The following is a 27910-nucleotide window of genomic DNA, read 5'->3' as shown; positions in this document are numbered from 1 at the left end:
TCTAGTAGGCTTAGGGGCAGGGCCTTGTCGACCAGTAGTTGCATCAGCAGATTATTCAACCGTTCTTCCTTCTCCTTGGAGAGTTTCCCCCCACCAGCTACTGCAGTTTGTTTAAATATGGAAGCTATTCTTGGCTGTGTTTTGTCTGTTGGTGGCACTACCATCAAGTGCTTGTGCTCCAGGTTTAAATGGCTCAATAGGTTTGTTGTATTGCCTGTAATAGAACAGTATAAAGTGAGGAATTTATTTTTTAAAAAATAAACAAATACATGTATATTATGCAATAATATGCATCATCATTCATCACTCATCACCGTTAAAAATAAGCCGATTATGATCTGATCAGTTCTCAATTTGGAAATTGAGAATCTGATTCAAGCTTTTACTGCATATTGTGCAAAACCATTTCCCTGATGAATAAATTGAATTCATGTAAGACTCCATTAACAACAAATATCAATTTGAAGTTTTATTTTGCAACATTTATGTTTGTTGGCGGAAAAAAAATACGAAATGATCCACTCTATGATAATATATTCTACAAATTAGACCCAGTAGGGACAGGGCATCACAATATTCCCAAATCTACCCTAATCCTGGTGTATCTCGGTTATCTGAGGTCAAACCTAACCAAATCTAGTTATTTTTCGAAAGCATTTTTCAAATGGTCCCTATATCTATACAAAAATATAGTCTTTTACAAATTATGACTTTAAAGCCTATCATTATGCCAAAATTCCGGCCACTATATAGGCTTACCCAAAACCAGGTGTATTTCCTTTATTACTGGCCAACTTATCCAAATTTAGTTAAATGTTGCAAAAATTAACGTAACGTCTATCTATATGTAAATAAAATAATCAATATTTGCGATATTTAACTAGATATGAGTATGTTTGTCCCGCAATAAAAGGAAAATGCCTGGATTTGGATAAGCATATAGGGGCTGAACTTTCGGTCTAAAAAATGCTTATCAAATTCACATTTTTAAAAAATAAATATTTTCATTAAACATACAATGTACATTTGATATATGCTTTCGAAATATATCGTGATTTGGGTAGTTTTGATGCCTAGTAATAAGATTCTCTCTGACACATACCGGGAAATACCCCACCCACTTCAACACATTTATACATGCAGTGTCACGCAGTACACAAACCTTTGTTGGCGTATTCTTTTCCACACACAACGCACACCGCCTTTCGCATTTCAAGATCGCCGTTCTCCTGTTTCCTAAATTTAAAATATTTCCATGCAATGGACTTGGTTTTGCCCCCCGGGTATGCAAACAATTCTGGCAACAATTCTTCGCTGGCGGCACTCGTTGGCGAATCTGGTGCAGCCATGCTTGCTTGCAAGAGTTGTCTCCTTTTTCCTTTGAACTAATTTAATTACACGAAAGAGAAAAAACTAGTGCAAGTACTCCAAGTAGCTAACTACCGAAAAGGCGACCAACGACACGTCGGCGATGTCAGAAATAACACTCGATTATCGCCGACATGGGCTCAAGTGACCGATGTCGCCGACCTAGCGCTAATCGGTCAAACCACTAGTATATACAGCCTCGTCCCCGTCATAGACAATGTTGAACCATGCAGGGAAGGAGGGAACCTAAAATAAAGTACAAAATTTAGTTTCATTTCAATACCAATGTTTACTATCTTTAACGTTTTTATTGAAGCCCTGGGCAGAAAAATAATTTTAACTTCTGTATTTACTAGATCTAGTTCTTCCTTCTTCACTTCTTTGTTTCAACTTAAACATATGTTTTATTCTAACCTCATTTCTTTTCACTTCTTACTTTCGACTTCCAAACTGCTCCTGATTTGGAAGTTATGGGTTCGAATCCCAACACAAGCATCTGAAGTTCACATTCCCTTCTTTCAGCACGATTACCAATTAGTTCCAAAGGAGTAATCAAGAGTAGACTGATAAGTTGAAAGAACTTGTACAATGGACGTAAAATGAAGAGGTTTAAAGTAAATTATGTTCCTTAGACTGCCAGTGGTCAAACATTAAAACTTATACCGGGATAATACAAACTATGTCATATGTCATAGACACAAGTATTAGTATTAGTACTATTATTAAAACTACAGTTAGTAAGTGATGAAGTCTAAAAATCTAATGTTAGTAAGTGTTAAGACAATTCACCTGTGAGATTATGCAACCTGTGTACCATGCTTCCACAGTCTGCCCATTTCTGTTTTCTTTAAACCTGTGCCGTACACGCTTTCCTACCAGTATATGCTTTTCCACATTACTTTCAACGTCTCTGACAATTGCCTGCCTTACAATTGATTTCAAGTTTCCAGACAATTCTTCAACACTGAGACTTTTTCTTTTCCCATCAACAGATTTTGTCACATTGAATGCCTTCTTCTCCTCCGGTAATTGAAGAAGCACTTTCTGTCTGAATTTCAGTTGAGCTTTCAGTGCATTTATCTTGTCTGTAATGCTATTGTATGTTGCCAACATATTATCAACTTCGAATTCGGACTGCCACAACCCAAAATGAACTATGTCATTAGTACATTTCTCCTGTATTCTCAATCGTTCACGGTCTAAACTCTCTTTCTTCTGAATTTTCTCTTGCATTGCTATTCTTCTATTATTTTCTATCTCATGTATTCTTGCTTTGTACTTAAGTTTGACAGACTTTACTTCTTTTGAGGCTTCATGAATCAACTTGTTTCGTTCTACTTCATCTTTAGAGTTCAACCAGTCCGATGTCCGATTATTTAAGAACATAATGCATGATTCTGCGGCTATGGTTTTAAGGTGTGGTTTTGTTCGCATTAAGTGATCCAATTGCCCAAATATACTTTCCGCAAAACACGAAGTCTTGGGAACACCCTTGACTTTGTTTACATCACACTCCACATGCTTACCATCTGGAAGGTGGTCTTTGTACAGTTTTTTTACATAATGTGCACAGAGCAGCAAGTATTACTTTCAAAAGTCCCTGACAAGCTTCATCATATCTACTTGGCCTAACAATATAGTCATAAATACAATCTCTCTTGACATGCTCATTAAAAATCTGTAGGTCTCCATTCATAAATTGTTCAGTGTTGTTTGCAGCATCCTGCAGAAATGTTACAAGCTCCAAATATTTGGCATTCATATCTACCATTGAAACATTTCTATCTTCCAATATGCACCACAAAGGTGATGTAACCATTTTACTAATCAAACCAAGAGCTTTCAGTCCTGCAACATATTCATGAACTTCCAAGTCAAACAAAATTGATTTCAGCAGTCTATTTTCTGCTCCTACATTCTTCAAAAAACTTAACATATGTTCATGCAGGAAATACACAGATGCAGCATTAGCAAACAGAATGTTGAATCGTGAACCTCTATAAGATTTAAGGGGCACGGAAGTCAGATGATTGTCATGCAAGAAGTCATGAATGTAAGTTCTGAATGCACCTTGGCAACCGCTTTTTTCTTCGCCACCGCTACCGACACCAAAGGCTTTGGAAGCCACCCTGACTAATCTGCATGTACCTGGTTCATAACTTTTTCGGAACGATTTGTCATAGATAGGGCTTTCATTGTCAAAAATGCTATTCTCTACTTCTAGAATACACTTCTGAGTAGACTCAGCATAATTGACTAGTGCATGCAACCCACAAAAGTAATTATTCAGTGATTCCATGGAATTCTTTTCATCTTCTGTAAAAGTTTCATAATTTGAATACACCAAGGGTAGTACTTCTGTTCTATATGTACTTAAAAGATCGTTAAACTTCACTTCGGTTGCAGCACGATCAGACATAGTGGCTGTTATATGCGCGACTATATCTCTGGATGTTTCACTGTTGCTACACTTTGACGCACAATCCAAGTCTTCCAAAATCTCTTTTAGAACACTTAAAGTATTACTGGCATATTTTGTTTCTATTTCCCTAAGTCCTAAAACCCAAAAATTTCCTTCTGTATCAGTCGCCTCATACCCCATAAACTTATTGCCAAATTTTGAAGTCTCATCTGTCATAAGGCAAGTATGTTCTTCTTTTGAAAAAACTTCACCTTACTGTTTCTGTGCTAAGCAGAGTCTCTGCAAGTTCATTTCAAGTACTGTAGAGGTTGCTGGAAGTCTATTGGGTTCGACACTAACCAATTTTAATACAGACTTGACTACATCTCCGACTTTGGAGGCACTTACATTAAGTTTTAGTTGTTCATAAACACAGTTTTTAAATTTTGAGGTGTACTTCCTACTTTTTTCATCATATACATCTACCACTCGATTTTCATTATCAATATCTTCTAGGAGATTAGTTACATACTCTAAATTCTCCTGAAGCAATCTGATCTCTTGTTCCTTATCAATAATCTGCTTTTGAAGGTCTTTTACCAGATTCTGATTGTCCCGGCAACATGTTCTATTAATATTTTCTTCTAGTTTTAGAACCTTTTTTTGAGCATAAGTTTCTCTTGCAGCCGTTCTTTTCAAGTTAAGTTTAAGAGCCTTTACTTGCTTTTCTTTGGAATTCAGAACGTTAATTACTTCACACTTTTCATTTTCAGTTGCAGCTAACTTCTCAATCATAAACTGAGTTTTATTTTTTTTCATCAACTAAAGTCTCTTTAAGATTCAAACTTTCATCATTACTGACCCGTTTACCTCTTTTTTGAGTATCTCCACATGGAAAATTATACCTACTTTTCATAAATTGGGCTAGTTCTTCAGCGGCTTTAGGCCTATGTTTACTTTTTGATAACTTATCAGTTCTATCAATAAAACGTTTAACTGAAACCTCAAAAGCCTTTTCTGTAGGCTGAAGACCACTATGCTGTAAAAGACTAGATTTTTCCAGAACAAATTCAACAGTCTTTTGCTTACCAAATTGTTTATAAATGTTAAACACGTCTTCGTTTGTGACCTCCATTACTCTCACAACTTATTTGTTTTGTAATGCCTTCAAAGATTTTAATTCTTGTCTTAGTTGTCTATTTTCATTTTTTAATTTTTCATTCTCATTCCTCAATTCTAAGTTTTCTATTTTTATTCTGTCTATCTCAGACGTTCTATCTATAGACTTATTTCCTTCAGAATCATCAGAGGAATCATGAGGTGTGTGTAGAAATTTGTCTTCAACAAAATCACCTTTCAAGCCAGGCTGATAGAAATAAATCAATGCCATCTGATCTAAAGAGGAGTCGTAATAGTCTGACCCAGACTTCTGTGTTTCATTTTTTTTCTGGTTGTAACACATCAGGGGAGGAAGCAAACAAATCTTTCTGTGAGTCCATGTCTTGTTCATCCAAGCCTTGCTCAAGTTGCTGCACCCGATTACTGGGGTTAGGGGCTTCCTGACTCTACAAAAAAGCATCCAGGACAAAGCTAGGGATAGCAAGCACTATCTAATATGGAAGCATACAGGCATGCATCTAGAGGAGAATGTAGTTTCTGTAGCTAGTCTCGGGAATTAATAGTAATATACATACCTTGAAGGTGATATTTTTTATGGCAATCAAATCATTTATTATTTAATCAATAATTCATAATACTATTGTCGCTTCCATAAAGAGAGACTGAAAGAGAGACTGAAAGAGAAACTACATCCTTCGTGCGAGTTGGTTAGCCAAATCTGTTTATAGATAATAGAAGGATCACAAAGTTATAGATTAGTAAAAACTACAAGAAAGACTCTTTAGTAAGGTTACATAGATCTACAAACTACAAGCAGCTATGGTTAGTCTATAGTCAGACACAGTCTAAATGTAGAAACCAGCACCATTGATTACATATAATTAGCCAAACTACATATTCTAAATTAGTAATTAATATACTACTAATCAGTAAAGCATGCAAAATAGACACAAATATACCTGATCAGACTGAATTCTGCCGAATCTTCGTCTTTTACTACTCTTAAAAAAATAAAATCACTGCCATTTCCGGGTCGCGAAAACAGGTGACAAAATATTCGAAATGGCCGCCAATGCAAGGTCACAAAATTCAACGGGGCTGCGCGAAAATGCGTGGACATTGTTTCTTCAGGGAATGCAATTAATATATACTTCAAAAGCCATACTAACTGACTGGATGTGTTCTATAACATGGTTCATACAGAAGTTTCACCAAAATATTTAAGGACTTTTTAAGGACTAAATAAGGCCCAAACCCCTCATTATAAGGTCCTATAATCTCAACAACCTTACCTTGTAATTTTTATAACTGGCTTAGTTCAGCAATGCAGACTCAACATTCTTTAAGCTGTTGGACCTTCTCATCTAATTTCTTACTTATCTTGTCACTTAACGACATTTTGTCCTTTGCCTTTTGTCTCAAACTGTTTGAATGCGCAATAAATGATAAGTCTTTCAGTGCAGCTGACACAATTTCAAATGACTTGCATGTTGGTTTTGCAATCTTCTTTTTTTCAACATCCTTCACAAATTGTCCAATATTTCCCCACACCTCAATAGCTCTGTCAACAACAGGAACATTTTCCATCCACCTATGGGTTACAAACTTCATTGGCATTCTAGTAGACCCACTGCTTTTCTGATAATCCTCTTTCCTAGTTGGACTGTCCTTGAATAAGTAATACATGCTTGAGAGTACAGATGAGACATCCCAGGTGGTAGCCTGACACCCTGTTTTAAATGCATTATGTACATTATGAAGTACACATGACCCGATGTTGATCAAACTTACTGAAAAGTCCTGCTCAATCTTTGTTGTTATCATATCCAAAAACTTCCAATTAACATTTGGGCCATCCATTGATATTTGCAACATGTTTTTTGTCTGCTTCTCTAAATCCCCAATCCCTTTCTGGAAGTGTTGAAGCATGTCCTCAGCAGTCGCATGTCCCAGAAACTGGGATCCCAGGTATCTGGTGTGAACTAGGCCATTGGTTCCCCAATATCTTACATGTATATCCATTTGTTTAGCTTGGGATTTCTTATTTAGACTCTCGTCAAATAAAACTACAAAGTAACCACTTATTTCTTTTAATAATATACTTTTCACATGTTCGGCAATGCCGAAGCAACAAAGGTAGGCAGTTTTTCTCTCCACAAGCAAATCTGTTGGCGATTTGACTGTCTGGAAACATCAATTTGAACAATTTTGATGTTTTCATTTGATTTATAAGAATTATGTGTAGTTATCGACTGCATTGTCCACAATATTTCTGCTTTTAACACATCGTTTGTTTGTACAAAGCTAGAAAGAGCAGTGCGCGGAATCGGAATCTCTGGTGCTGGTGCCGGTGGGTGGGGTATTATCAAGTCATCTATATACCCACTAGCTGCTTCCGAAGGCTTTTCTGTCGATGACATTGTGAAAAAGGTGCTTACCGTGTTCTGCGTTTTCGGCTGCTCAAGATTTTTATGTCGGGTACTTTTTGCGTGCGATTTCACTGCGAGTTCGCCCATTTTGCAAAGATCGATCTCTTTTCGGCATAAAACGCAATTGGCTTTAAATTTGCAGTCCTTAACTTCTCTTATCCATGGGTATGTTTGTATCCATTTCACGTTAAATACACATTTTCCAGGCATGCTTGTTTTGTTCCGAAGAAACCGCGACTTAAATTTCTATTTTTCAGCAATGTGCTTTCAGCATCCGATAACGAGATGTAAGCAGCCCGCTGATTGGCTACTTCGCTCCAATGCATTACGTCATTACTTACGACGGTCACTGTAACTATGGGCAACTTAATCACAACATGGCTACTTAGTATCTTCATTGACGAACAGAGAGTAGTTTATAAACATTTTTCTTCCGACTTAAATCATTTTTAAGGCCAATAAAATCTTTTTAAGGCCATTTGCACCTAATATAAGGTGTTTTTAAGGCCTTTCTGGCTTTTAATCGACTTTAAGGTCTTTTTAAGGCCAACCCTCTAGAATTAAGGACTTTTTAAGATCGTGCGAACCTTGTATAAAGTTCCAGTCACTGGCAAATAAGCCTTACCCTCTCAAAAATTGCCAATTTTTGATACTAAATTTTCGACTTCTTTTGGAGCGAAACAGTAACATGTGACACATCGTTGTAACAAGCATTATTTCCCCTACAAGCTGATTATAATATTCCCAGAATTTAGAAGATATCCAGCCAATGAGACACTTTTACATCATGCTCGGTATCATGTGATTGTCCAAAATGGCAGCGCCCTTGTTTGACAGTTGTCAACAACAACGGCTCTTTCACGACGAATTACAACAAGAAAAAGCGATATATGAATGTATAAAATAAGCAAAATAATGAAACATTACTTACTTGTTTGTAGGATGTCCTCTAAACAAAATAAACGGTTATTCCAATCGCGTTTCTAGCTTACGATATAGCGGCAGTATTTGCGTTGTGTCAGAAGGCAAATTCAATATGGCGGATACGATCGATATCACTATAGTTTTGAGAACCCTGCATTTAACAACATGCACAACTAAGTAAGTAATAAAGCAGCACAATATTTGTTTTTAAATATCTGACTAGATGATTTCGAGACTGAATAGAAATACTATTACTATTGCTATTGCTAAGGTAAACATAGTATATATACATTTAAATAAAACATCAAACATTCATACAATGCATCATGAACTCAAATATTCCATGAAATTTCATACACTTGTAATTGTCTTGCAGTGGGCCTCATTTCAAGCCCTTTTCACATTAGAAATCTTGACGAATCAGAAAATGGTAGGGACTGTTTACGAACTCAATATCACTTTCATATTCATCGGTCAATATGTCGACGTCACTTTCTTGTTCATCTTTTGATAACTTTTCTGTTGTTTTTTGTTTCTTCTGTGTATCTTTGAGAGTACTCACTGACCTTGACATCTATTTCCATTGCCTCACGCTTCGAAATCACAGCTTTTTCTGTGACACCAAGACTGACTTTCCATTGTTTCTTCTGTTCTCTCATTGTGGCTAGTTGTTTGTTTTTTCACTGCCTGCCATACCCATTATAATACACAGTAAGTCCAGCCTTAACAGGGGTATGTAGCACATCCTCCCGGCCAAAGTACTTAATGGCAGTGGTGTTTTTTTACGTTTAAGCTTGACTTGACATACTGGACACCATGCAGCGATTTAATGCCAAGACTGCTGGACTTACTGTCCATGATGTCACCCATCACATTAAACTCCCCTTCTTCCATTGGCCCGTGGAAGCAGGTAAGTATGGCTTATGCCAACTTCCTCAAAGCTGGATATCCCTGAACAGAAACCCACCAGTGGTCAATGTGGGGTTTTCCAGTGAAATTCGGCAATGTTGGGTCAACTTAATATCTGTAAACCTCAGACAAGTAGCTTTCTATTTCTTCCTCTTCAAAGACAGTTTTCACCTGTGAAGGTAGGCTCTTAAGACATCGTATTGTCATATCATGTCCTCTTGCAGTCGGATCTATTGCTTGTTCCTCAGAAGCTTGTTGTCAAGAGGCATTTTTCTCAGGAGAACCTCCCCACACTTTAGATAACCTTTCTCTAAGCAGGACAGAACATTATCAACAACGTGGTCATTTGCCTTGCTGTTCTGGACCATTTGTAGTGAAACTAAACCAATTAACATGTCAGTTTTCTTCATGAGAATGCTTCCGTTCATTTCCTCTTTTTTCAATCTCCCAAATGATGTCGGAATACATTGCGGTTCTATAAAACGGCCGATGAATGTTTTGACAAGTCTAATTTGTTCATCTTGTAGAAGATGAGCCATTGGTTCCCTCTTCTGAAACAGCATGGCATATTTCTTGAGATCTTGCAAGCAAGTGCCATGTATATTCCAAACATCATTGGGGTCTTTTTCCGCTGATCAAATATCTTATTTATTGTTGTTTCTTTCTTGTTTTTTTTTCTCTTTGTCATTTTCTTCTTTGCAAGTCTTTTTGATATTTTTTTCCAGCTGCTCTCTGCTGGTATCTGACATTGCTCTCCTCTCCGACACCTGTAAGTTTTCTTCTCTCATTCTGGAAGGAAGGCGAAGTAGAAGACTGTAGGCATCTAGTAGTCTGGAGGTGTCGACAGCTAAGTTGTATGCCGAAATGAAAGCGGTGTGTGAGAAACCTTACTGGGACAGTGTACTGTATATTTAAAATCAGGCATATAAGTTCCAGATAACTTCTCAGATCAGTGCTTCAGTGGAAATCACTATGTATTGTGTTAAAGAGTGTCTCCAGGAAGAAGGAGAATGGTCCAGTGAAGGCCTTTGCTGCATTGTGGGCGTGGTGGACACTATCCCCATCAATGTCCAGCAGGTGTGGAGCATTTTCCCTGATTCGTGTTTCCACCCCAGACTTTTTGCCTCTCATTGTATTACATGAATCAAGTAATGCGTATAGCTGGTTTTCCCATGACAGATGGAACTGTTCAAGAACTGTTTCGATTTTCCTGAAAATCGATTCTGCATCCGCCTTGACTACTTTGAAGGACTGTAGATGTCTCACAACAACTTCATTATGATTCAATGCAAAGTAGCTCACAACCTGCTACTATTTTTTCTTCATTTCATTTGCATTCATAGATTCATCAACATTTAGGCAGTAAAACGTTCCTCCGAAAGTTCCTTCTCAAACAGTTTATTGGCACCGTACATTTTGTAAGAAGCAGTTGTCCTTTCTAATTTAGCAGCATTGATAGCTTTCGGATCTCTAGCCATAGCCTTACAGAGCTCGACCAAGTGAGGGGCAATGGAGTAAATTGTAATACAAGTTTAGTTTAAACATATTTATTTTACAACGATTGTGAAACAAGTTATTACAACATTATATTAATCACTCTCGTTGGCACGATTTTACGCGAGAGTGTGGTCTTGTGTTGTGGGGGAAACCGGAGAACCCGGAGAAAACCCACTTGTCCGGCTTGGTGACCACAAACTGTAAGTGTGTACATGCAGAAGGAGCGTATTTTGAAAAACTGTAAATGACGTGACGCAATGGGACAACGAAGTGCTCCATGGCTTGTAACCTGTACTTTTTGTAATGTTTGTTGTATACGTTCACTTCGTAGTATATTGTTGAAACTTTCAGGATTTGTTTATATGAGATACGATTGATGAGTGGTAAGTTTTTTATGAATGCAGTCTCAAAACTTTCCGGACAACCCTCGTATATATATATATATATATATATATATATATATGTAACATATTATTCAGTATGAATAACTACAATAGAGAAATATGCTGTAGTATATCAAGACTTGTGTCCCTTAGTTACATTTAGATTATTAAGTATGCAACATGTTACGCCCAACACTAACTGGCACCATTTCAAAGTTCTACAAGGCATTCACATACATAAATTAATAATAGTGCTTATAGATATGTATATAAATATATGAATTACCTTCTAAGCTGTAATTGGTCATCACCGTCTTCATTGCAAGGAGATGTGGAGGGGACATCATGTGTGCCTTAAGGTCTGTCTTCAATTGTAGCTTTATCTCAATTCACATCTTCCCTGGTGATCGATACAACAAGGTTTTGTTTCACAGTATACAGACTTGACTAGGAGATATCAGCTCCCTTAGGTACTGCTGCATCAAGTCATTTTCAAGCCAATCCCATCGCCATTTGTTTCAACCCATGCATCTATAAATATATTGTGCATGTGGTGAAAGGATTCACCATCTATGTTCAGCAGCCTTCATGTATCTTGGGTCTTCTACTCCAAATGCATGTCCACGCTGGGCGCTACAAGAGTCCATTAGTATAGACAGTGATTAAGTCCAATAGATCTCATCAGTTGTATGGCTCTCAATCACTCTTGGTCATACAAAGTAGCTGACATTGTGAGCACCTTTTTCTTGCTTTCTCTTATAGCTTTATCTTAATTCACCGAGAATAAACTGCTTTGAAGCTTATTGACTAATTTCTGCTGACACCTAGGAGCCATGCCATGGCTAAACTTGTAGCTGGCTGTTGTGCGATCCATGCTCAGCTTTTACAAGTGCTATCATGTCCTTCGACAGAGCATTGGTGAGAATAACAAAAGTAGACGGAGAAATTTTACTTATAAACACACATTTTCACTTGTCAGTCAGCCTGATGGCTGCAACATTAAACAACGCCTTCTCAAACACACTCCACATATAAGAAACATTTTCCAAAGTTCTCACTAAAAAACATACATTTTCTGAGGGGAACATGGGTTTCTCCCACTCAATTTGGGTTTTTTCCAGTTAAAGACCTGCATGGCCCATAATTGTATATTAATAAATGCCATTTTTAACATACCTTCAAATTGATGCCTTGACAAAAATGCTTTTATTAAAGCCTTATAATATGCTATGATGGCTCTAGTCTTTCCTGTTCAACATTGTATGTATTAGTTTGTTTAATACTTTTGCTAAATATTTGCTTAATCGTGGGCCAATTGTCTTTCATATTTTGTTTGTCATTTGTTTAAATTATAAAAACATGTAAAACAAACACATATCATATATTTGCATGTTTTATTTATTTTGCATAGTTATAATATATATAAAGAAAATCATGTTTTCAGCCTCGTTCTGGTTTCTGTCCCATTGACTGGTTCCCTGTAAATTGTGGCTGTTGGTCCTGATAAGCTGGGAGTTAATTCTATCTCCTGAAAAGAAAGTTAATGTACGATGTATTTGTATTAGAATTTTACATTTGGAAACTTGTAAGTTGTAGAGTAACATCAGAAACTGTCATACTGCATGTGTGAAGTGCCTGTTGGTGCATGATACACCAAATCGGCAGAAAAAAACACAAAATCATGATTAGATTATACTGAAAAGATTTAAATTGCCTGTCAATCAATCTACTTTGTTGATAAAGTGGGCGTACATAACTCATTCCATACTACCACAGTTGTCATTGATAAGTAAATGCTCTCGTATGAGATGGTTTATTCAGCTTAAACAATAAAGTGGGCGTACATAACTCATTCCATACTACCACAGTTGTCATTGATAAGTAAATGCTCTCGTATGAGATGTTAAAATCTCTCAGCTACAATAATGAAGGTTTTACGGCGTAAAGGAAGTGGCAGCCTGTGGGGCATATTTTGTTCTAAGAAAGATCACAAAACAATATTTTCTTATTTCATTGAATGAAGTTGCTGTTTTACCAAGTCAGCTTTTATTTTATCATAATGGCCGATCTGAACATGCAAAGTTGAACTACGGTACACCGAGGCAAGAGAGCTGCGGAGCAAACATAAACGCTCTTCTGTTTGTTTTCAGTCAAAAAGGGCATAACTCAACAGTTTTCTAAGTTGAGAGTTATGGATCTTGTTATGCATGTTCATATTGGTTCTGACACATATACCAAGTTTCATTTGAATTTCTTGAATGGTTTTTGAGTTATGATCAAGGTTCAAAGTTTTGCACTATGCAAACAGTGACATATAATTATGTGGTATTCTATTTCAATTAAATAGTTCACATTTTTAATTTATTTATCGACCTGAGGAGTTAACCATTTGGGGGAATTGTTGGAATTTTAGAAAAATGTACAATTTCAACTTTTGAATCAGATACGTTTGTAATACGGACCCTGGGGACTTGATTACAATCAGTCTCAAGTCCAAGTGTAGACTCGGACTCAGAATACCAACCTGGAAGAAAAGTCACTGTGAAATGAATATTTGCATAGTTCTATCACTTGAGTCTGAACTCGAGACTTCTGACTGTTTGTATTTATGGCCCCTGGACTTTTATGCCAACGTAATTTTTTGTTCAACAACCCAAATGATGTGCCTATACATTACCTATTTTACAAAGCTATTAAATAGACTAGACACCAGATGGTCATAAAATAGGCAAATGCAGTATTTCCTTAAAACAAGCCTTAAATTGTCATAGCCAGCTAGTGACAGGCTGATAATACATTATATTACATGACTCAAATAATAAACGCAACAATCATGTTGCTGTCTCATCTGTGTTTCCCCATTTAAAAATACCGCATTATGGTTACCTTGTTTAAATCATATCTATTTTATAAGTACAGATAAACATACTGACGCCATTTTTAAACTTACTGGGATTTACGTGGTAGACAACCCCAGTAAATTTCTTATTGGAAAAATGTGTCAAAATTGCAATAGATGCATCTGTCGTAAGTGATGCATACATCAGTAAGTAAGATTCAATGCTATGTACACAACTATATCATTTTAAGAAAGTTTTAAATAATTTTCTTTTTTTCTTGTGATTGTATCATCTGGTGTCTAGTCCCTTTAAAATTGAAAGCAAATTCAAGCCCATAACAAACCTGAGCTGGATGGAGAAAAGAAACAAAGGCCAAAAAGAGAAGATCGAGTATAACTGCTATCACGAACAGCTTGCCGGCGAGAGGACCGCACTGGTAGTATCTGAAAATGGTCATAGCATCAAAATAGTAAGAACAGTTTGTAATTTAAGAAAGACGGCTTGCCACACTGGGAGTAACTGTTTAAGTTTTAGAATTTTATTTAGAGTTATTTGAAGCACTAGCCAGAATTCAATTACAGATATATAATAATAGTAATATAGGTGTTTTTTTCCACTTTTAAGGGAATGGTGGCAGGGCTTTTTGAAGGGGGAAAATTAGCGAAAGTTTGGCAAAAATGGGTAAAAATACTATGTATATACATATAATACATATAACTTGTTTTCAAACCTTTTATTCAACAACCCTATCAACATAATCATTAATGGCACTTTATTGATACATTTGCTAAATTTTAAGGGGTCAGTGCTCATCAAACAAAAATAATATTTTTTTCTTTTTTTTTACCTGGGTGGGGGAACAATATATACCGGTAATTTGTCATAAGGGAATCAAAACCTTAACTTTTTTCTTCAAGAAGCAAAGTTTATACCTCCTAATCCTTCTCTGTAGCTCCCGATGTGGCAGCGTACAGACCATATCGTAGACCTGTTCAGTTCTTCGGGCTACATTAGGCCATGTGTACATGTCTGCTATTTTCCTGTTTGCCTCAAATGGAGGTAGTATGTTGCCATGGCGATGATTCAATATGGCTTCCTCTAACTTGTCCAATAGATCTGCAATAAAAAGTATATTAAATATTGGCTGATTAACTTGTCAACGGGAAAATGATTTTTGAAAAACATCCAAATGAGCACATCTTCATCAGATTCATAGAGAATGGTGTTATAGAAATATTCAGTATAGAGCTTTAAAGGTTTTAAAACTGCATTTTAAACACACTTAATTTTTTTATATTTTTTTTTGCAACTGACTAAAAACGGTAGGGTCGGCACCAATTTTGTACATCAGGTTCCCTGAATCAAATGTTGTTTTTTTAAGCCTTAAAGGTAATATGATAAACACATTAATTTTTTGACAAACAGACATTGCAAGTGCAGACAAGGGGAAAACTTTACATACAAAATTTATACCCTGAAGCAGCAGAGATTTGGCAACTATAAACCACCACAGCTCAATTACGTAACAATTTTTTTCATAAGATTTAATTGGCAACCCCAACAACTGTTAATCGCTGTCATAAAGCATGGACAAATTCTGATAGCAGTGCTTTGCATCAAAATTTTGAGGAAATCCTGATGTACAAATTTCAGAATTTAAGCAAGCCTGGTTAGTATTGTATTAGTACAGGGCTTGCAGATTTGTAATTATTTTGATCACTGGTTTATCGTAGCCTTACCAGACACGCTTGGCTCAGCCAGTTTGATCATCTCCGGGGGTAACACCTCTGGCACCCCTCCCACCCTCGTACTCACCACCTGCAGGCTGACAGAGAAATATCAAATTGACAGACATTTTAAAAACACAATTTTACTTGTACAAAAACATATTTGCTTGGTTAAACGGATGTCATTTGACAGGAAAGATATAGTTACTTTTTGAAGTCACTGATATAATTACAAGTCCCAACTCATTGGATCTTAATCACTGATGTATCACATTGCTTCCGACACATGTATGTTTCGAAGTTTTTGCATATTTTTCCAGTTTGAAATATTACTGGGTTTGTCTTCCACGTAGTCCCAGTTAATTCAAAAATAGAGTCAGTATATGTTTCTGTACTAATCAAGTGACTTGTACATGCTAAATATACACACTATAAACTGGGAAACTATTGTGCGCTATATTTCAACAGGTAATCTCAGCGAAGACAGCAACAAAATTTTATTTTAATCATGTAAAACGATGTATTATCAGCCTCATACTACCTAGACTTGTTTTGAGGAAATACTGGATTTTTCAGTTTTGAACCATTAGGTGTCGTCTCCCTTTAATTATATTTCTTTATACATAATAAAGTACAACCAGGAAACAGAAACACAAGATTTAACAAGAAAAACAGCACAAGCTGTTGCAAACACCTGTCTTGTTGTTGTTTTTAAAGTTAATAAAGTGGCATAACTCAATTATTAACAAAGCCAGAGTTCCAGAGTTATGAGCCTTGCTAAACAAGTGTGTTATTAGGATACTGTTCAAGATATTCACATTTCAGTGAACAATTTACCAGTAACAATACAGTGTATATATCTTGAACAGTATTCTAATTATGCCCCAGAAAAAAAGCAATTGAATAACAAATTACTATGCTGATCAAGACTAGAACAATACCTTGATTTTTTATTCCTTGAAAAACAGATAAAGTTGCACTTCAATATTAGATACTGCCAGGCCTTTTTCTGCCCATTTTGGGAAAATATGCAATTTTGAGAAAAAACTAGAACTGTAAGCCAAAGGCTAACGAATACCCCCCAACCCTTCCCTGTCTAGGTTGTTTGCCCTGGCCTTAGTTATGGTATCATTAGAAAGCACAAGGCAATACATTTATTTAGTTTATTTAGAATACCTATTACTGAATCAGGGACTGCCATGGCACTGCAGCAGAGATCACAAAATGGTCACTATAGTATGTTGGTACTGTGTCCACACTTATCCCCTCCAGGAGCCTGTTGCAGTGGAAATGACAATGACAAAGGAGTAGGCCACCGAAGCGAATATTACCCCACTCCCACCCACCTCAGGGGAGATAACAAACCTGTTTCTCTCATTTTCACCATAAAGGGGTCATGACTCCTGACAGGATATTCCAAAATGAAGGTGGACGGGTGAATTTGACAGTCTGCCAACCCAATTTCTGTTTACCCACCCCCACCACCTCCCCCCCACACATGAGTACCAAGGAAATAATACAGGTGCACAAAATCACATATACAAAGGTTCACATCATGGTCATGGATAGCTGAAAGTTTGAGAAAAATATATTGAAAAATGACAAAGGAGTAGGCCACCAAAGCGAATATTGTAACAAATTTAAGGCCTGTATGCACCTAACTTCAGGACTTTTGATGGTCTTTTTAAGGACAAAATCAATTAAAGGTCTTTTTAAGGCCATGCAAACATTCTGATTAATACAGGTGCACCAAATCACATATTCAACAGTTCATATCATGGTCATTGACATCTGAAAGTTTGAAAAAGATTTATAGAAAAAATGAGAAAAAATGACCAAGGATTAGGCTAGACAAAGCTGTATAATTTTTGCCTATTTTAACTTATTCAGGGGCCATAATTGGAGACATGATCATGTGATTCCAACCACAATCACAGGGGCAAATGTTCTCACCATGGCTAAAAGTTTGAAAAAGATTCATTCAAAAATGACGAAGGAGTAGGACGAACAAAACTAATTTAACTCATTAAGGGGCCACAACTCCACTCAGGATCATGTGACTCCCACCAAATTCATGGAGGCAAAGGTTTACATCATGGCCATTAATATTTGAAAGTTTGAAAAAGATTTGCTCAATAGCTTCAAAGAAGAATCCTGAACAAAGCTAATTTTGCCCAATTTAACTCATTAAGGGGCCACAACTCCACTCAGGATCATGCGACTCTGACCAAATCCACGGAGGCACAGGTTTACATCATGGTCATTAATATTTGAAAGTTTGAAAAAGATTTGTTCAATAACGACAAAGATGAATCCCGGACAAAAAAAAACGGACGGACAGACGGACAGACAGACGGACAGACGGACAACCCGATTCCTGTATACCCCCCCCCAAACTTTGTTTTGGGGGGTATAATAATAATCACTTTACATAAACAAGAGGCCCAACAGGGCCTATGCTCTAATGGCATGGCTCTTGTTGTCATTTTCAATCCAGAGCATGTACGTATGAGTAACACTTTTTGTGTTTGGGTTAGCTGAAAATGCTCCATGTTCAACATTTGAGGACAGAAAGTGTTGTAAGCAGATTAGTTGCATGAACTATTTTGATATGTGCCAAGTAAAAGGTAATTTGAAGGTAAAAGGTATTTGCTTTCAAAACTCTACTCATGATCAAAATTTCATTTCTGTAGATTTAAACATAAAAAAGTTGGTCAAAAGGTCAAAGTCAAGGTCATCCGAGGACAACATTGATGCTCGTTTGGAAAACTGAACACATGGTCAAAATATAAGTTTCTTTTCCCCTTTCAAAAGACCTTAAGTGGCTGAAATATCAATCTGTGTGAGTATAAATATGATAAATATCTTTTGCAATAAATCATGACAGATTTATGAATGTGATAAAAACCAACAATTTCTGATCTCATTAATCTCAAAAACTTTACATCACACAATTCATTAGGATGTTGATTGAAAAAAATATTATATTATTTGCTAGGGAATGGGTCCAATAATCAGACTCGTGGGAACTATAGAAAAAAGGCCTGGCATCTGATAGTATAATCTAAACACAAAGCTTACCCACAGCATGCAGCCTCCACTATGGCAATACAGAAAGCCTCTGTAAGGGATGTGTTTATGAGAATATCGCCTTGAACCAGCACCTAGGGATGGAAATTTGTGCCTAAATCATAAACGATCATCTGCATATACATTTAAGCAAATTGAATTTTTAAAACAACAGTTGTCTCAGAATCGACGGATTTGAGAATCAATGCCTTCATTCAGTCATATTAGATCATTCACAATAGATCAAAACTCAAATGTTTGGTAAAACTGCAGAAAAGTTAATTTTTCTTCAAGAGTAAGTAACGCTTTTAGCCATAAAACATCAATTTTCGAACCTAAATATGAGAAATTGCGATCTGATCTTTTGTGCTCACAATCAAAATGATGATAACAGACAGCAGACAATGATTGATTACAATAGCTCTAGTTAACATTAGCATTTCAGTCAAAATAGAACTACAAGCTACTATGATGTCCCATACATCTCTAACTTGACTGTGCTCAAGGGCGCCAAGGAATGTAACTCTGTCTTGTAGTTGGTGCTTTTCGCGAACTTCTTCTAGAACGATACGCTTTGGCCCATCACCACCTACAAAAACGTGAAAAGATGGTTCACCATGAAGTATACCAAAAAAAAGAAGAAATGTATTGCAAGTCATAACAGATTTAGTTTTTGTTCAAGATTATTGATTTGACATACCAAATAAGCAGAATTTACAATTCTTTTTTACTTGACAGTCTACATGAAATAGACACATGTTTTTATTGGAAATAAAGCCACCTCGGTCAAGATCGGTCAATAATCTTGGACAACAACTGAAATTATGTAGCTTATTGTTATGCACAAATTGGCAAGCCCTTCCTAAGCTATGTTTAGTATAAGTTTGCATTTTGTCTGCTTAATAATCTGCCTTTCATAAACACTTAATAGACATATCAAAATTTTAAAGCTCAAAACATTGTCAAACTGACATCAAAATGTAGCTGCCTTTAATAATACGTTTGTCTAGACATACCATTATCATAAAACTTATAACATTAACTTTGAACTCACCAATGATAAACTGAACATCAGAGTGCCGAAAGCAGATCTCTGGTATAATTCCGGCCAGCAAATCCATGCCTTTCCTGTACACTAGTCGACTCACTACCACAATTGTAACTGCAATTTGTAAACATGTTGAAGAAGGATGAGAGTGGTCTAATGGTATACGTATAGGTGTCCACCTCTCACCCAAGAGATTATGGGTTTGATCCTAAACAGATGTTCTTTCTTAGTGTGTAAACTTAAAATCTAACAATGTTGCCCAATAAGTAAAATAGTTGTGACACACATTTTAAACCTTGAGAAATTGGCCAAAATCTAGAAATAGATAGATCTTATGTACCTACAGTACCCAGATTTTGAAAAGTAAACAAGAGTACTGAGAAGTGAACGCAAATGCTAGTCTGTTGTTTTTCTTGTTGTTTTTTCTCGCAATCAAACAAGGGGCTTAACTCCACAGTTATCAAACTCAATGCCTTGCCAAGCAAGTGGCAACATGTGTACAAAGTTTCATTTTTATTTTGGAATGTTTCTTGAGTTATGGCCATGGGTCAAGTTTTTGTACTACTACGCAGGCGCTGACGATGACACCAATGACAACAAGGCTATGTGACAATATCTAACAAGACACCAATGCGGCAACGCTGCATTAAAGCCGTATTTTTATTTGACGATGCAATTTTGCAAACCGAGGATTTGAGCTAGTGACATAGTATTTTTAACCAAAAAGACCCATATTTATACTTATCGGAGATATTGTTCATACAAATAGCCTGATGAACAGAAACTATTCCATTTGTGTGAGGAAAAATGAACATTTTATAAATACATCAGCTTTTCCAATAAGATCTGTCCCAGAGACCTAATTTTTGACCCTAGATGACACGCTTTATCATCTAAGATTTCATGTACACAAATTTTTTAAAGTCTTAAAATTTCTGGCACAAATACTGTACCGTATGTATCCTAAAGCACAGTTCAAGTCACAAAAGGGCGTGTCTATTTAGACACAAAAGAAGGAAAATATTAAGATCCTGAAAATACAATCATTGACTGTGGTGCTGACAGGTCAATGGTGTGTGTGCCAGTGTGAAAGCATGTGTGCGTGTGAGTGCATGTATGTAAAGTAACCAAATGTCATGAAAATTGATAAAAAAAAACTATGATATCCTTGAGAAAAAAAAATGTAAAAGTTTCTTGAAAATCTATTATACTTTAATATGACTAAGATATCCTGGAGAAAAAAAAAAGTGTAAAAGTTTCATGAAAAGTTTCATGATTTTTTTTTTTTAAATTATGACTTCAGGAAAATATTTCCTAAGATTTGACCTAGTGACTAGTTTTTGATCTGAAGTGACCCATATTCACAAATGTTTAAAACAACAAGTAGACAAATATTCTGAGCAAGTTTCATAAAGATTTGACAAAAATTAATGAATGTTTATGGCCGTGGAATTCTTCCTCCTAAGATTTGACCTTGTGACCTAGATTTTGACCGGGGATGACCCATATTAAAAAACTTCCAAGATATTATGAAGACAAATATTCTGACCAAGTTTCATAAAGATTTGACAAAAATTGTTGAATTTATGACGTGATGTGACCTAGTGACCTAGAATTTGACCCGGGATGACCCATATTAATATATATTCAAGATAACATGCCGACAAGTAGTCTGACCAAGTTTAATTACCATTGGATAAAAACTCTTGATTTTATTACATAAAACGAAAACTTTAACGCAGAATTGTTAACGCCCGCCCGGTTTTTGCCATTCTATAACCTCGTAATTTTTCGATGAAAAATCCGGCTAAAAATAGAAAAGTTAATATTTTATTATCATCTTTTATAATAATTACAGTGTAAGAGAATCAACATTTTTGTTTTTGTGCCAACCAAATTAACCATACTTTCCCAAGTTTTGATAAATTATAAAAATTGCAATATGCAAACACATATTCAAACCTGAAAAGAGATGTCTATATTTGTATTTAAGTAATTATTACTGTACCTATTACCATAATGATTGAGATTATACATGAGGCACAGCTTGAGTTCTGTATGATTTTAGTCACAAGGGTTGGGTTTAGAAAGGGTTTACTGTCAATAAAATATATTTTCAAGTTTACCGTGCAATTAGAAGTGTGTGTTTAATGAAAAATCGTTGTTTATTGTCTGTATTCTATTTATTGCAGGCAGCACTGTAGTGTCTGATCAGAGAATTAATGAATAAGCAAAAACAAAGAAAACCCTCTCCAATATGGTACAAATCACAACATAGTATCATGGCAGGTAACAGTAAATTGAAAGCCTTCTATAAGCCCTTACTTTTTTCTGGATGTCTTTTTGAAGGATCAGGTACAAACATAGATGCGTCCACAGCATTTGGTATCACAGATACAGTTTCTGGTGGGATGGCTGCTCGCAATACTGTGTTTTCTTTACTGAAATTTATAAGTGCAATACTGTTTTTTTCTTTACTGAAATTTACAAGAGTAAACCAACCATGGAAAGCTTTTCCACCTAATCTTCAGTTGAAATTGTGTGAATAAAAACTAGTGATGTTCCGATGATCGATTATAATCGAAAATTGATTGGTTGGGCCTGAAATTGGCGACAATCGATAGTATTTAGTTATAATCGATTATCGAAAAAAAAAAAAAAAAAGTAAGTGCTCAGATGTTATCTTTAACAAAATGGCTGATGAAAGCCACAATGAGCAAAAAAATGAACTATTTTTTTATACAACAACACTTAATAACTTCCATCATAGACATAAGGGATATGCATATAATGATTAAGAGTTTAATACTGTACATGACTAAAACTACAACTCGGGTACTATCTAGTATTTTAAGAACCGATAGTACTATCGATAATTGGTTACTTGAGTGGAACAGATCATCGATAGTAAAATTGCAACCGATTCCCAACACTAATAAAAACTGTTTAAAATGGAGTATGTAAGCCTGCTGTCTTTATAATTTTAGGATAGATTTTCAAAAGTATGGATAAAAGCCTAGGAGAGAGTGACCTTTATCTGTTAGGAATTAGCGCCAATACACAGGACTGGTGATCTCACATGAGTATTGCAAGGCAAACATCAAATCATGACAGTTTTGTTTTTTCAGTCAACCATTGTAATCATGTTTACTAGGTTTATCTTGAACATTTTCAGTAAATTAGACAGTTGTTTTTGGAAACAAAAACAGATGTCTTCACCCTACTCATTAGGTAAAATGACATTTCACTTCAGTAGATATGGAGTGGAGTGTGGATGTTGTGTCGATGAGATGAACATTTTGCCCAATTTTCATGATAATCCTTCAAGGGGCTTTATAAGAGATATAGAGTGGGCATGGACTATGGCTCAAACCTTTGACCTGAATGTGGGTTCTGCAAGTCGTCCCAATTTGATGACCCAGCTCATGAAAATCATTCCAGTGATTTAGGAGATATGGAGAGAACAGAAAAACTATGGCTTGAACATTTGCCCTTGACCTTTAGACATCAAAGTGTGACGGACGAAAGGACAAACGCATAAGCAATTAGGAAGACAGTATATTGTATTTTTTGCATGATCCAATGCCAATGCAGACAATAAGGCTATGACACCAACTTGACTTCTGTTTAAAATGTTGAAAAGGTGCCCGCCTCACACACAAGAGGTTGTGGGTTTGATCCCTACCAGGGGTACTTTCTGAAGTACTCTCGTAAAGGACAACAGTACTGGTTTCTATCTAGGAAACAGACTTGACAGTTTTATATCAGAGTTCAGCTGTCCCTAAAATCATGCTGAAGTAAATTAGTATAAACTAAAGCTTAGACAAGCTTTGTACCTTGTGTGTGAGACACAGATAGCATGATGACAATCAGCCAATGAGAACTTGAGCAGTTTGTTGGTGAGAATTGAGCTAGCATCTGCAAACCCAAACAATGAATGGTCCGTAAACACAGTCTTCAGCCCCATGTTCCGAGCATGGAACATCGCTTCATGGGCCATGGTAGAAAAGGCCTGAATAAAACAAATGATAAAAAATAATCAAAATGTTAATGTAATTTATTACAAAATGATAGAACTAAAAATATATAGTAATTGAATTAAAAAAATATATTTCAATCCCATTCATTGAAAATAGTCTGGCTCACAAAACAAAAAATTGTGGGAATCAAAAGCGCTCCTTAATTAAAAAAATATTTTGGGCAGACTATGTTTATACTGATTTCATATTTATTTGTCTGTACCACAAAACTGTAACAACAGCGCCATTGAGCGATTTCCAACACTGTTTTTTTAGTCAAACAAGGGACATGACTTGAAGTTTTTTTTATAGTTATTGCAAAGGTTAAGTTTTTGCAAAACTATCCAGCTTCAATGACAACAACATCAAGGCAATACCTCAATTTGTTTCAAGCAACAGATAAGGCAAAACCAAATGTAACTCACAGAGTGCCCATGCACTATGCTGATTTGTTCCCTTATAAATATGTTCCGCAGCAGTGGAAGTGTGGTCAGAATGGTCGGTAAGATACACTGGTTGTACATGGTTGGAAAGGGGAGGTAATACACCTGTAATAATATTATAACACATGTCATGGAGTAAGAGTCCTTGGATGGGTGCTTAAATATGAGTATTGTAGTGACTTGCCTAAGAGTTTCTCAAATGTGTATAAACATTGAAATGCAAAGATTGAATATCTTTAACAAACACTGCTGAACCTTGCAAAAAGAATAAACATGAAAACAGGACTATCTTTTATAAATACATTCAGGTTTACATATTTCTATATGCTTGGGAATCCTAGGATTATTCACCCTTTCCAGAGCTACACTTTAAAAATCGCCCATTATGACAAAAAATCAAACAGCTGTTTGTACCGGTATGATTAAAAATAATAAATAGGGTGTAACGTTCTTCGGAGTATTTTTACCGTTCTAGCTAGCTGTTTTGACTAAATTTTAATCCGGTTTGTTAAAATAGATTCACTATCCTAAGAGACTTACAGAAGGCTATAAACCAATAAGTTAGTAAAGATGTTTAGATTAATTAGGTCTTGTAATTTGCTGGGCAACATTCCAATTTTGTGTAAGTTCTTATATAAATATGAACTATAAAAGTTCATTAAATAAAATTAGTCATTTATTTTTGTATTTTAATGTACCAGCACACTTTAGAAATCGCCATTACACTTTAATGAATGGCCCAAGGGTGTACCATACACTTTACTAGATTGCATAATAAGGGTGTAACATACACTATAAGTAAAAGTTATCTGTAGCTCTGACCTTTCTCTTTAAATATAGTTTGTCCAGTGTTGACTTAAAATTATACCTTCATTATGTGTTAATAATCTGGCAGCATCACCAAGTTTGATAACTAAAAACAAGGACAGAAGACAAGCTTGCTATTAAAATAAACTGACACACAATTTATCAATATACCTTGAGTCCATTCTTGAGGTAGCGTACACCTCTTCTGCTGCCATAGTAATGTGTGACAACTATGACCTTGTGACCACGGTTAATGAGACACTGAGACAGATGGTAAATATGGCTCTCAACACCTCCTTGGTTCGGGTAGAAGAAGTCGGAAACCATGCTGTAAAGTAAACCATTTGTAAGATCAAACTCACTGAATAAACAAATTAAGGATAAAGAGAAACAGTTACAAGATCAGAGTTTTAATTCTTAAGCATTCATGTAGATTATTTTTTGAATCACACTGAATTTTGTCCATCACTCAAAAAACTTTGTTACAATCATATGAACAATTAAAACATATGACAATGCCAACATGCAGGGCATGGGTGACAAAATTGAACAAAGAAGCCTAAGGCTGAGAGGGGATAAATGTTACATTTCCTAACCTTGTGACATTTGCGAGAAATATTATTTGCTAGTATCAACACAGTAGGGTAAACCCTTTGAAATACCAACCAGACGTTATGCTTCATTTTCCCGAAATTTGCGTCAGCAGTACAGGTTACTTCTTCACAATCACATCATTCTTTCAAGGATCCCCACTAGCATACAAAATGAAAAGCAATATTGTTAAATACTGATGACCTGCATTATCACATACTGGTTGATGTTACATTTCCTAACAGGGAACAAATCCCGAACACCTGATAAAACATGCGTTTGTTTACCGCGATCGATTATTCGATGATCTATATCAATACAGAGGCTTGCCTTGGTCACACTTGCAAAGTTTGACCTTGTTATGTTGAGTATTTTTGTCTAAAAATGCCATATAATGTTAAACATCAAAATGTAGCACATGGGGAATGACGTCAGAGGTCACATGCCCTTCTTTGATTGCCTTGCAGTTATGTTGACCTACATTGAAGATGGTTATAAATAGAAATCACGCTTTTACATTTAAATCGCATGTTTTGAAAAACATCAGAAACAATAAATAACTTAAACTTGCAGTTTAGTGTTTATTCAATATAGCATACTTATTAATTATAATTGTTTGACCATGTATTTTTGCTTTTCAAATTTCAAGTGTTCGGTATTTGTGCCCTCCATAACATAAATTGAAGGATGGTTTTACTGTCTATTAAATGAACGATTTTCAACATAAAATTGAAAAGATCGTGAATCTGTACTTTGTTGTCACATTAACCAAAGATGTTTCATAAAAAATTTCAACTGACAACAACAAAAAGTATTCAAGATACTCCAAAAACAAAACTCCAAAAGTTTACGGATTTGTGACCTTGGCCAGTACAGCATAAAAAAATAGTCAAATTTTCTACAGTGATTTTGGGACATGCCTGTTTGTGACAATAATTGGTTCTGTACCGTTTGACTTACATTGTCCGAAATTAAGTCGGTATCCGAAATAATGTAATTCATATTATACATTACGGTCTTCAAATAAAGTTATTTTTTATAAAATCGTCCACATCAAAAAGAGCTGGTTCAAAAAACAATATTAAATTGTGTTCCAATTAAAACTTGACCCTAAATGTGTGTATTAGAAACCAAAAATTATATTTTATTACTTTCTTAAAGCAGCAGACAACAGTAACAGCTGGAGGTAGCACTCGACACAATCACTCAAATAGGGCATTTTGGAATATTGATGGGTCGGTATGAAATGCATACAACAAAGAAATAGTGTAACGCATACAACATAGGCAAAGAAGGAATTTCACATTTGCATACAACATACACAAAGAAGGATGTTGAGAAACGCATACAACATAGAATAAGAACAAAAATATTGACAGTGAAATTTTATTATTTAAATCAATAAATTATTATGTTTATGAATTTAGTCAAGTGAAAAATAGTTAATTCACTTTATTTTTGAATTTTGCTTTTAGAATTAAAACCTAATTGATTGTTTTTTTAAAAAAAAATATGTTTGAATAGGGAAAAGAACCTTATTTCAATTCATTAAAATTGGTTTAATGGTTTAATATCTAGATTTATACAAAAACAATTTATTATTTCTTTTATGAAAACTTTGAATTTGGGAAAGGAAAGACACGGAACAACAATAACAAAATATAAATTTTAAGATTACCTGAAGAAGCATGAGGATTATAAAACCAAACACAGAATTACTTTTAATAACTTTCATTTCATCCATAAGATGAAAAACTAAACCATTTTTTGGCAGTTGTTCTTGTATTGTAATAGGTGAAAATAGGATTTATAAGTTCTTTTATTATTGCAAAATGAGAAATAGAGATAATTATTAATATATTTTGTAAAGGGATAAACCTCAGATGTTAAATTTGTTTAATAGTTTAACTTTTAATGCAAAAAAAAAAAACATTTGATCTTTCCGTATCCAATACATTCATCAGTACAAACAATCCCAAATATATAAAATGATCCTTTTGAAATTATAAATTGAAAGGAAAAATGAGTAAAAAGGGTAGGTATATATATTTCGTGTAGTAAATTTGGTTATTCTGTTAGATTAAATTTGTAGTTATTACATGTGCATATTATATTGATTGCAAATCCAATCGTTTGTTTGTTCTTTATTCACACATTGTTTATTTAAGGGATGCCATAAAGATAGGTGTTAGGTGACAAATGAAAAATATATAATGAATCATGATTATGTCATTAATGAATCATGATTATGTCATTAATGAATCATAATTATGTCATTTGGACACCTTATGGCAGACAATACACATAAGTAATCTCCAATAACTAGTATTTTATTG

The 27910-nt window shown here is 35.3% G+C and overlaps 1 protein-coding gene across 2 annotated transcripts; it reads right to left on the bottom strand.

Annotated features, from left to right (window-relative positions):
- Positions 1 to 12410: 12410 nt before the first annotated feature.
- Positions 12411 to 26758, bottom strand: LOC128203621 (phosphatidylinositol N-acetylglucosaminyltransferase subunit A-like). 2 transcript variants are annotated; one of them, XM_052905116.1, is made up of 13 exons: positions 26726 to 26758; positions 25650 to 25735; positions 25155 to 25311; positions 24159 to 24281; positions 23551 to 23726; positions 22040 to 22155; positions 19721 to 19828; positions 19149 to 19255; positions 18679 to 18761; positions 15610 to 15695; positions 14803 to 14986; positions 14214 to 14313; positions 12411 to 12558 (listed from the first exon to the last, which is right to left on the bottom strand). In XM_052905116.1, exons 2-13 carry the CDS (start codon positions 25664 to 25666, stop codon positions 12463 to 12465), a joined length of 1353 nt encoding a protein of 450 aa, XP_052761076.1. In that variant the 5' UTR covers positions 25667 to 25735; positions 26726 to 26758; the 3' UTR covers positions 12411 to 12462. The 2 variants fall into 2 exon arrangements, with proteins under 2 accessions (XP_052761076.1, XP_052761075.1); XM_052905115.1 differs by lacking the exon at positions 26726 to 26758 and adding an exon at positions 26535 to 26716.
- Between the last annotated feature and the right edge of the window lie 1152 nt (positions 26759 to 27910).

Source organism: Mya arenaria, chromosome 9 (genome assembly GCF_026914265.1).
Source record: "Mya arenaria isolate MELC-2E11 chromosome 9, ASM2691426v1".
NCBI lineage: Eukaryota > Metazoa > Mollusca > Bivalvia > Myida > Myidae > Mya > Mya arenaria.
This window is presented reverse-complemented; position numbering and strand designations above follow the sequence as displayed.

What these genes read in the sequence shown, in the direction of transcription:
- LOC128203621 (XM_052905116.1), bottom strand. An exon ending in GCATAGTGCATGGGCACTCT is followed by an intron (nt 23,727 to 24,158) that starts GTGAGTTACATT and finishes TGTTTTATTCAG; the next exon opens with GCCTTTTCTACCATGGCCCA. An exon ending in GGCTGAGCCAAGCGTGTCTG is followed by an intron (nt 14,987 to 15,609) that starts GTAAGGCTACGA and finishes TTTTTATTGCAG; the next exon opens with ATCTATTGGACAAGTTAGAG.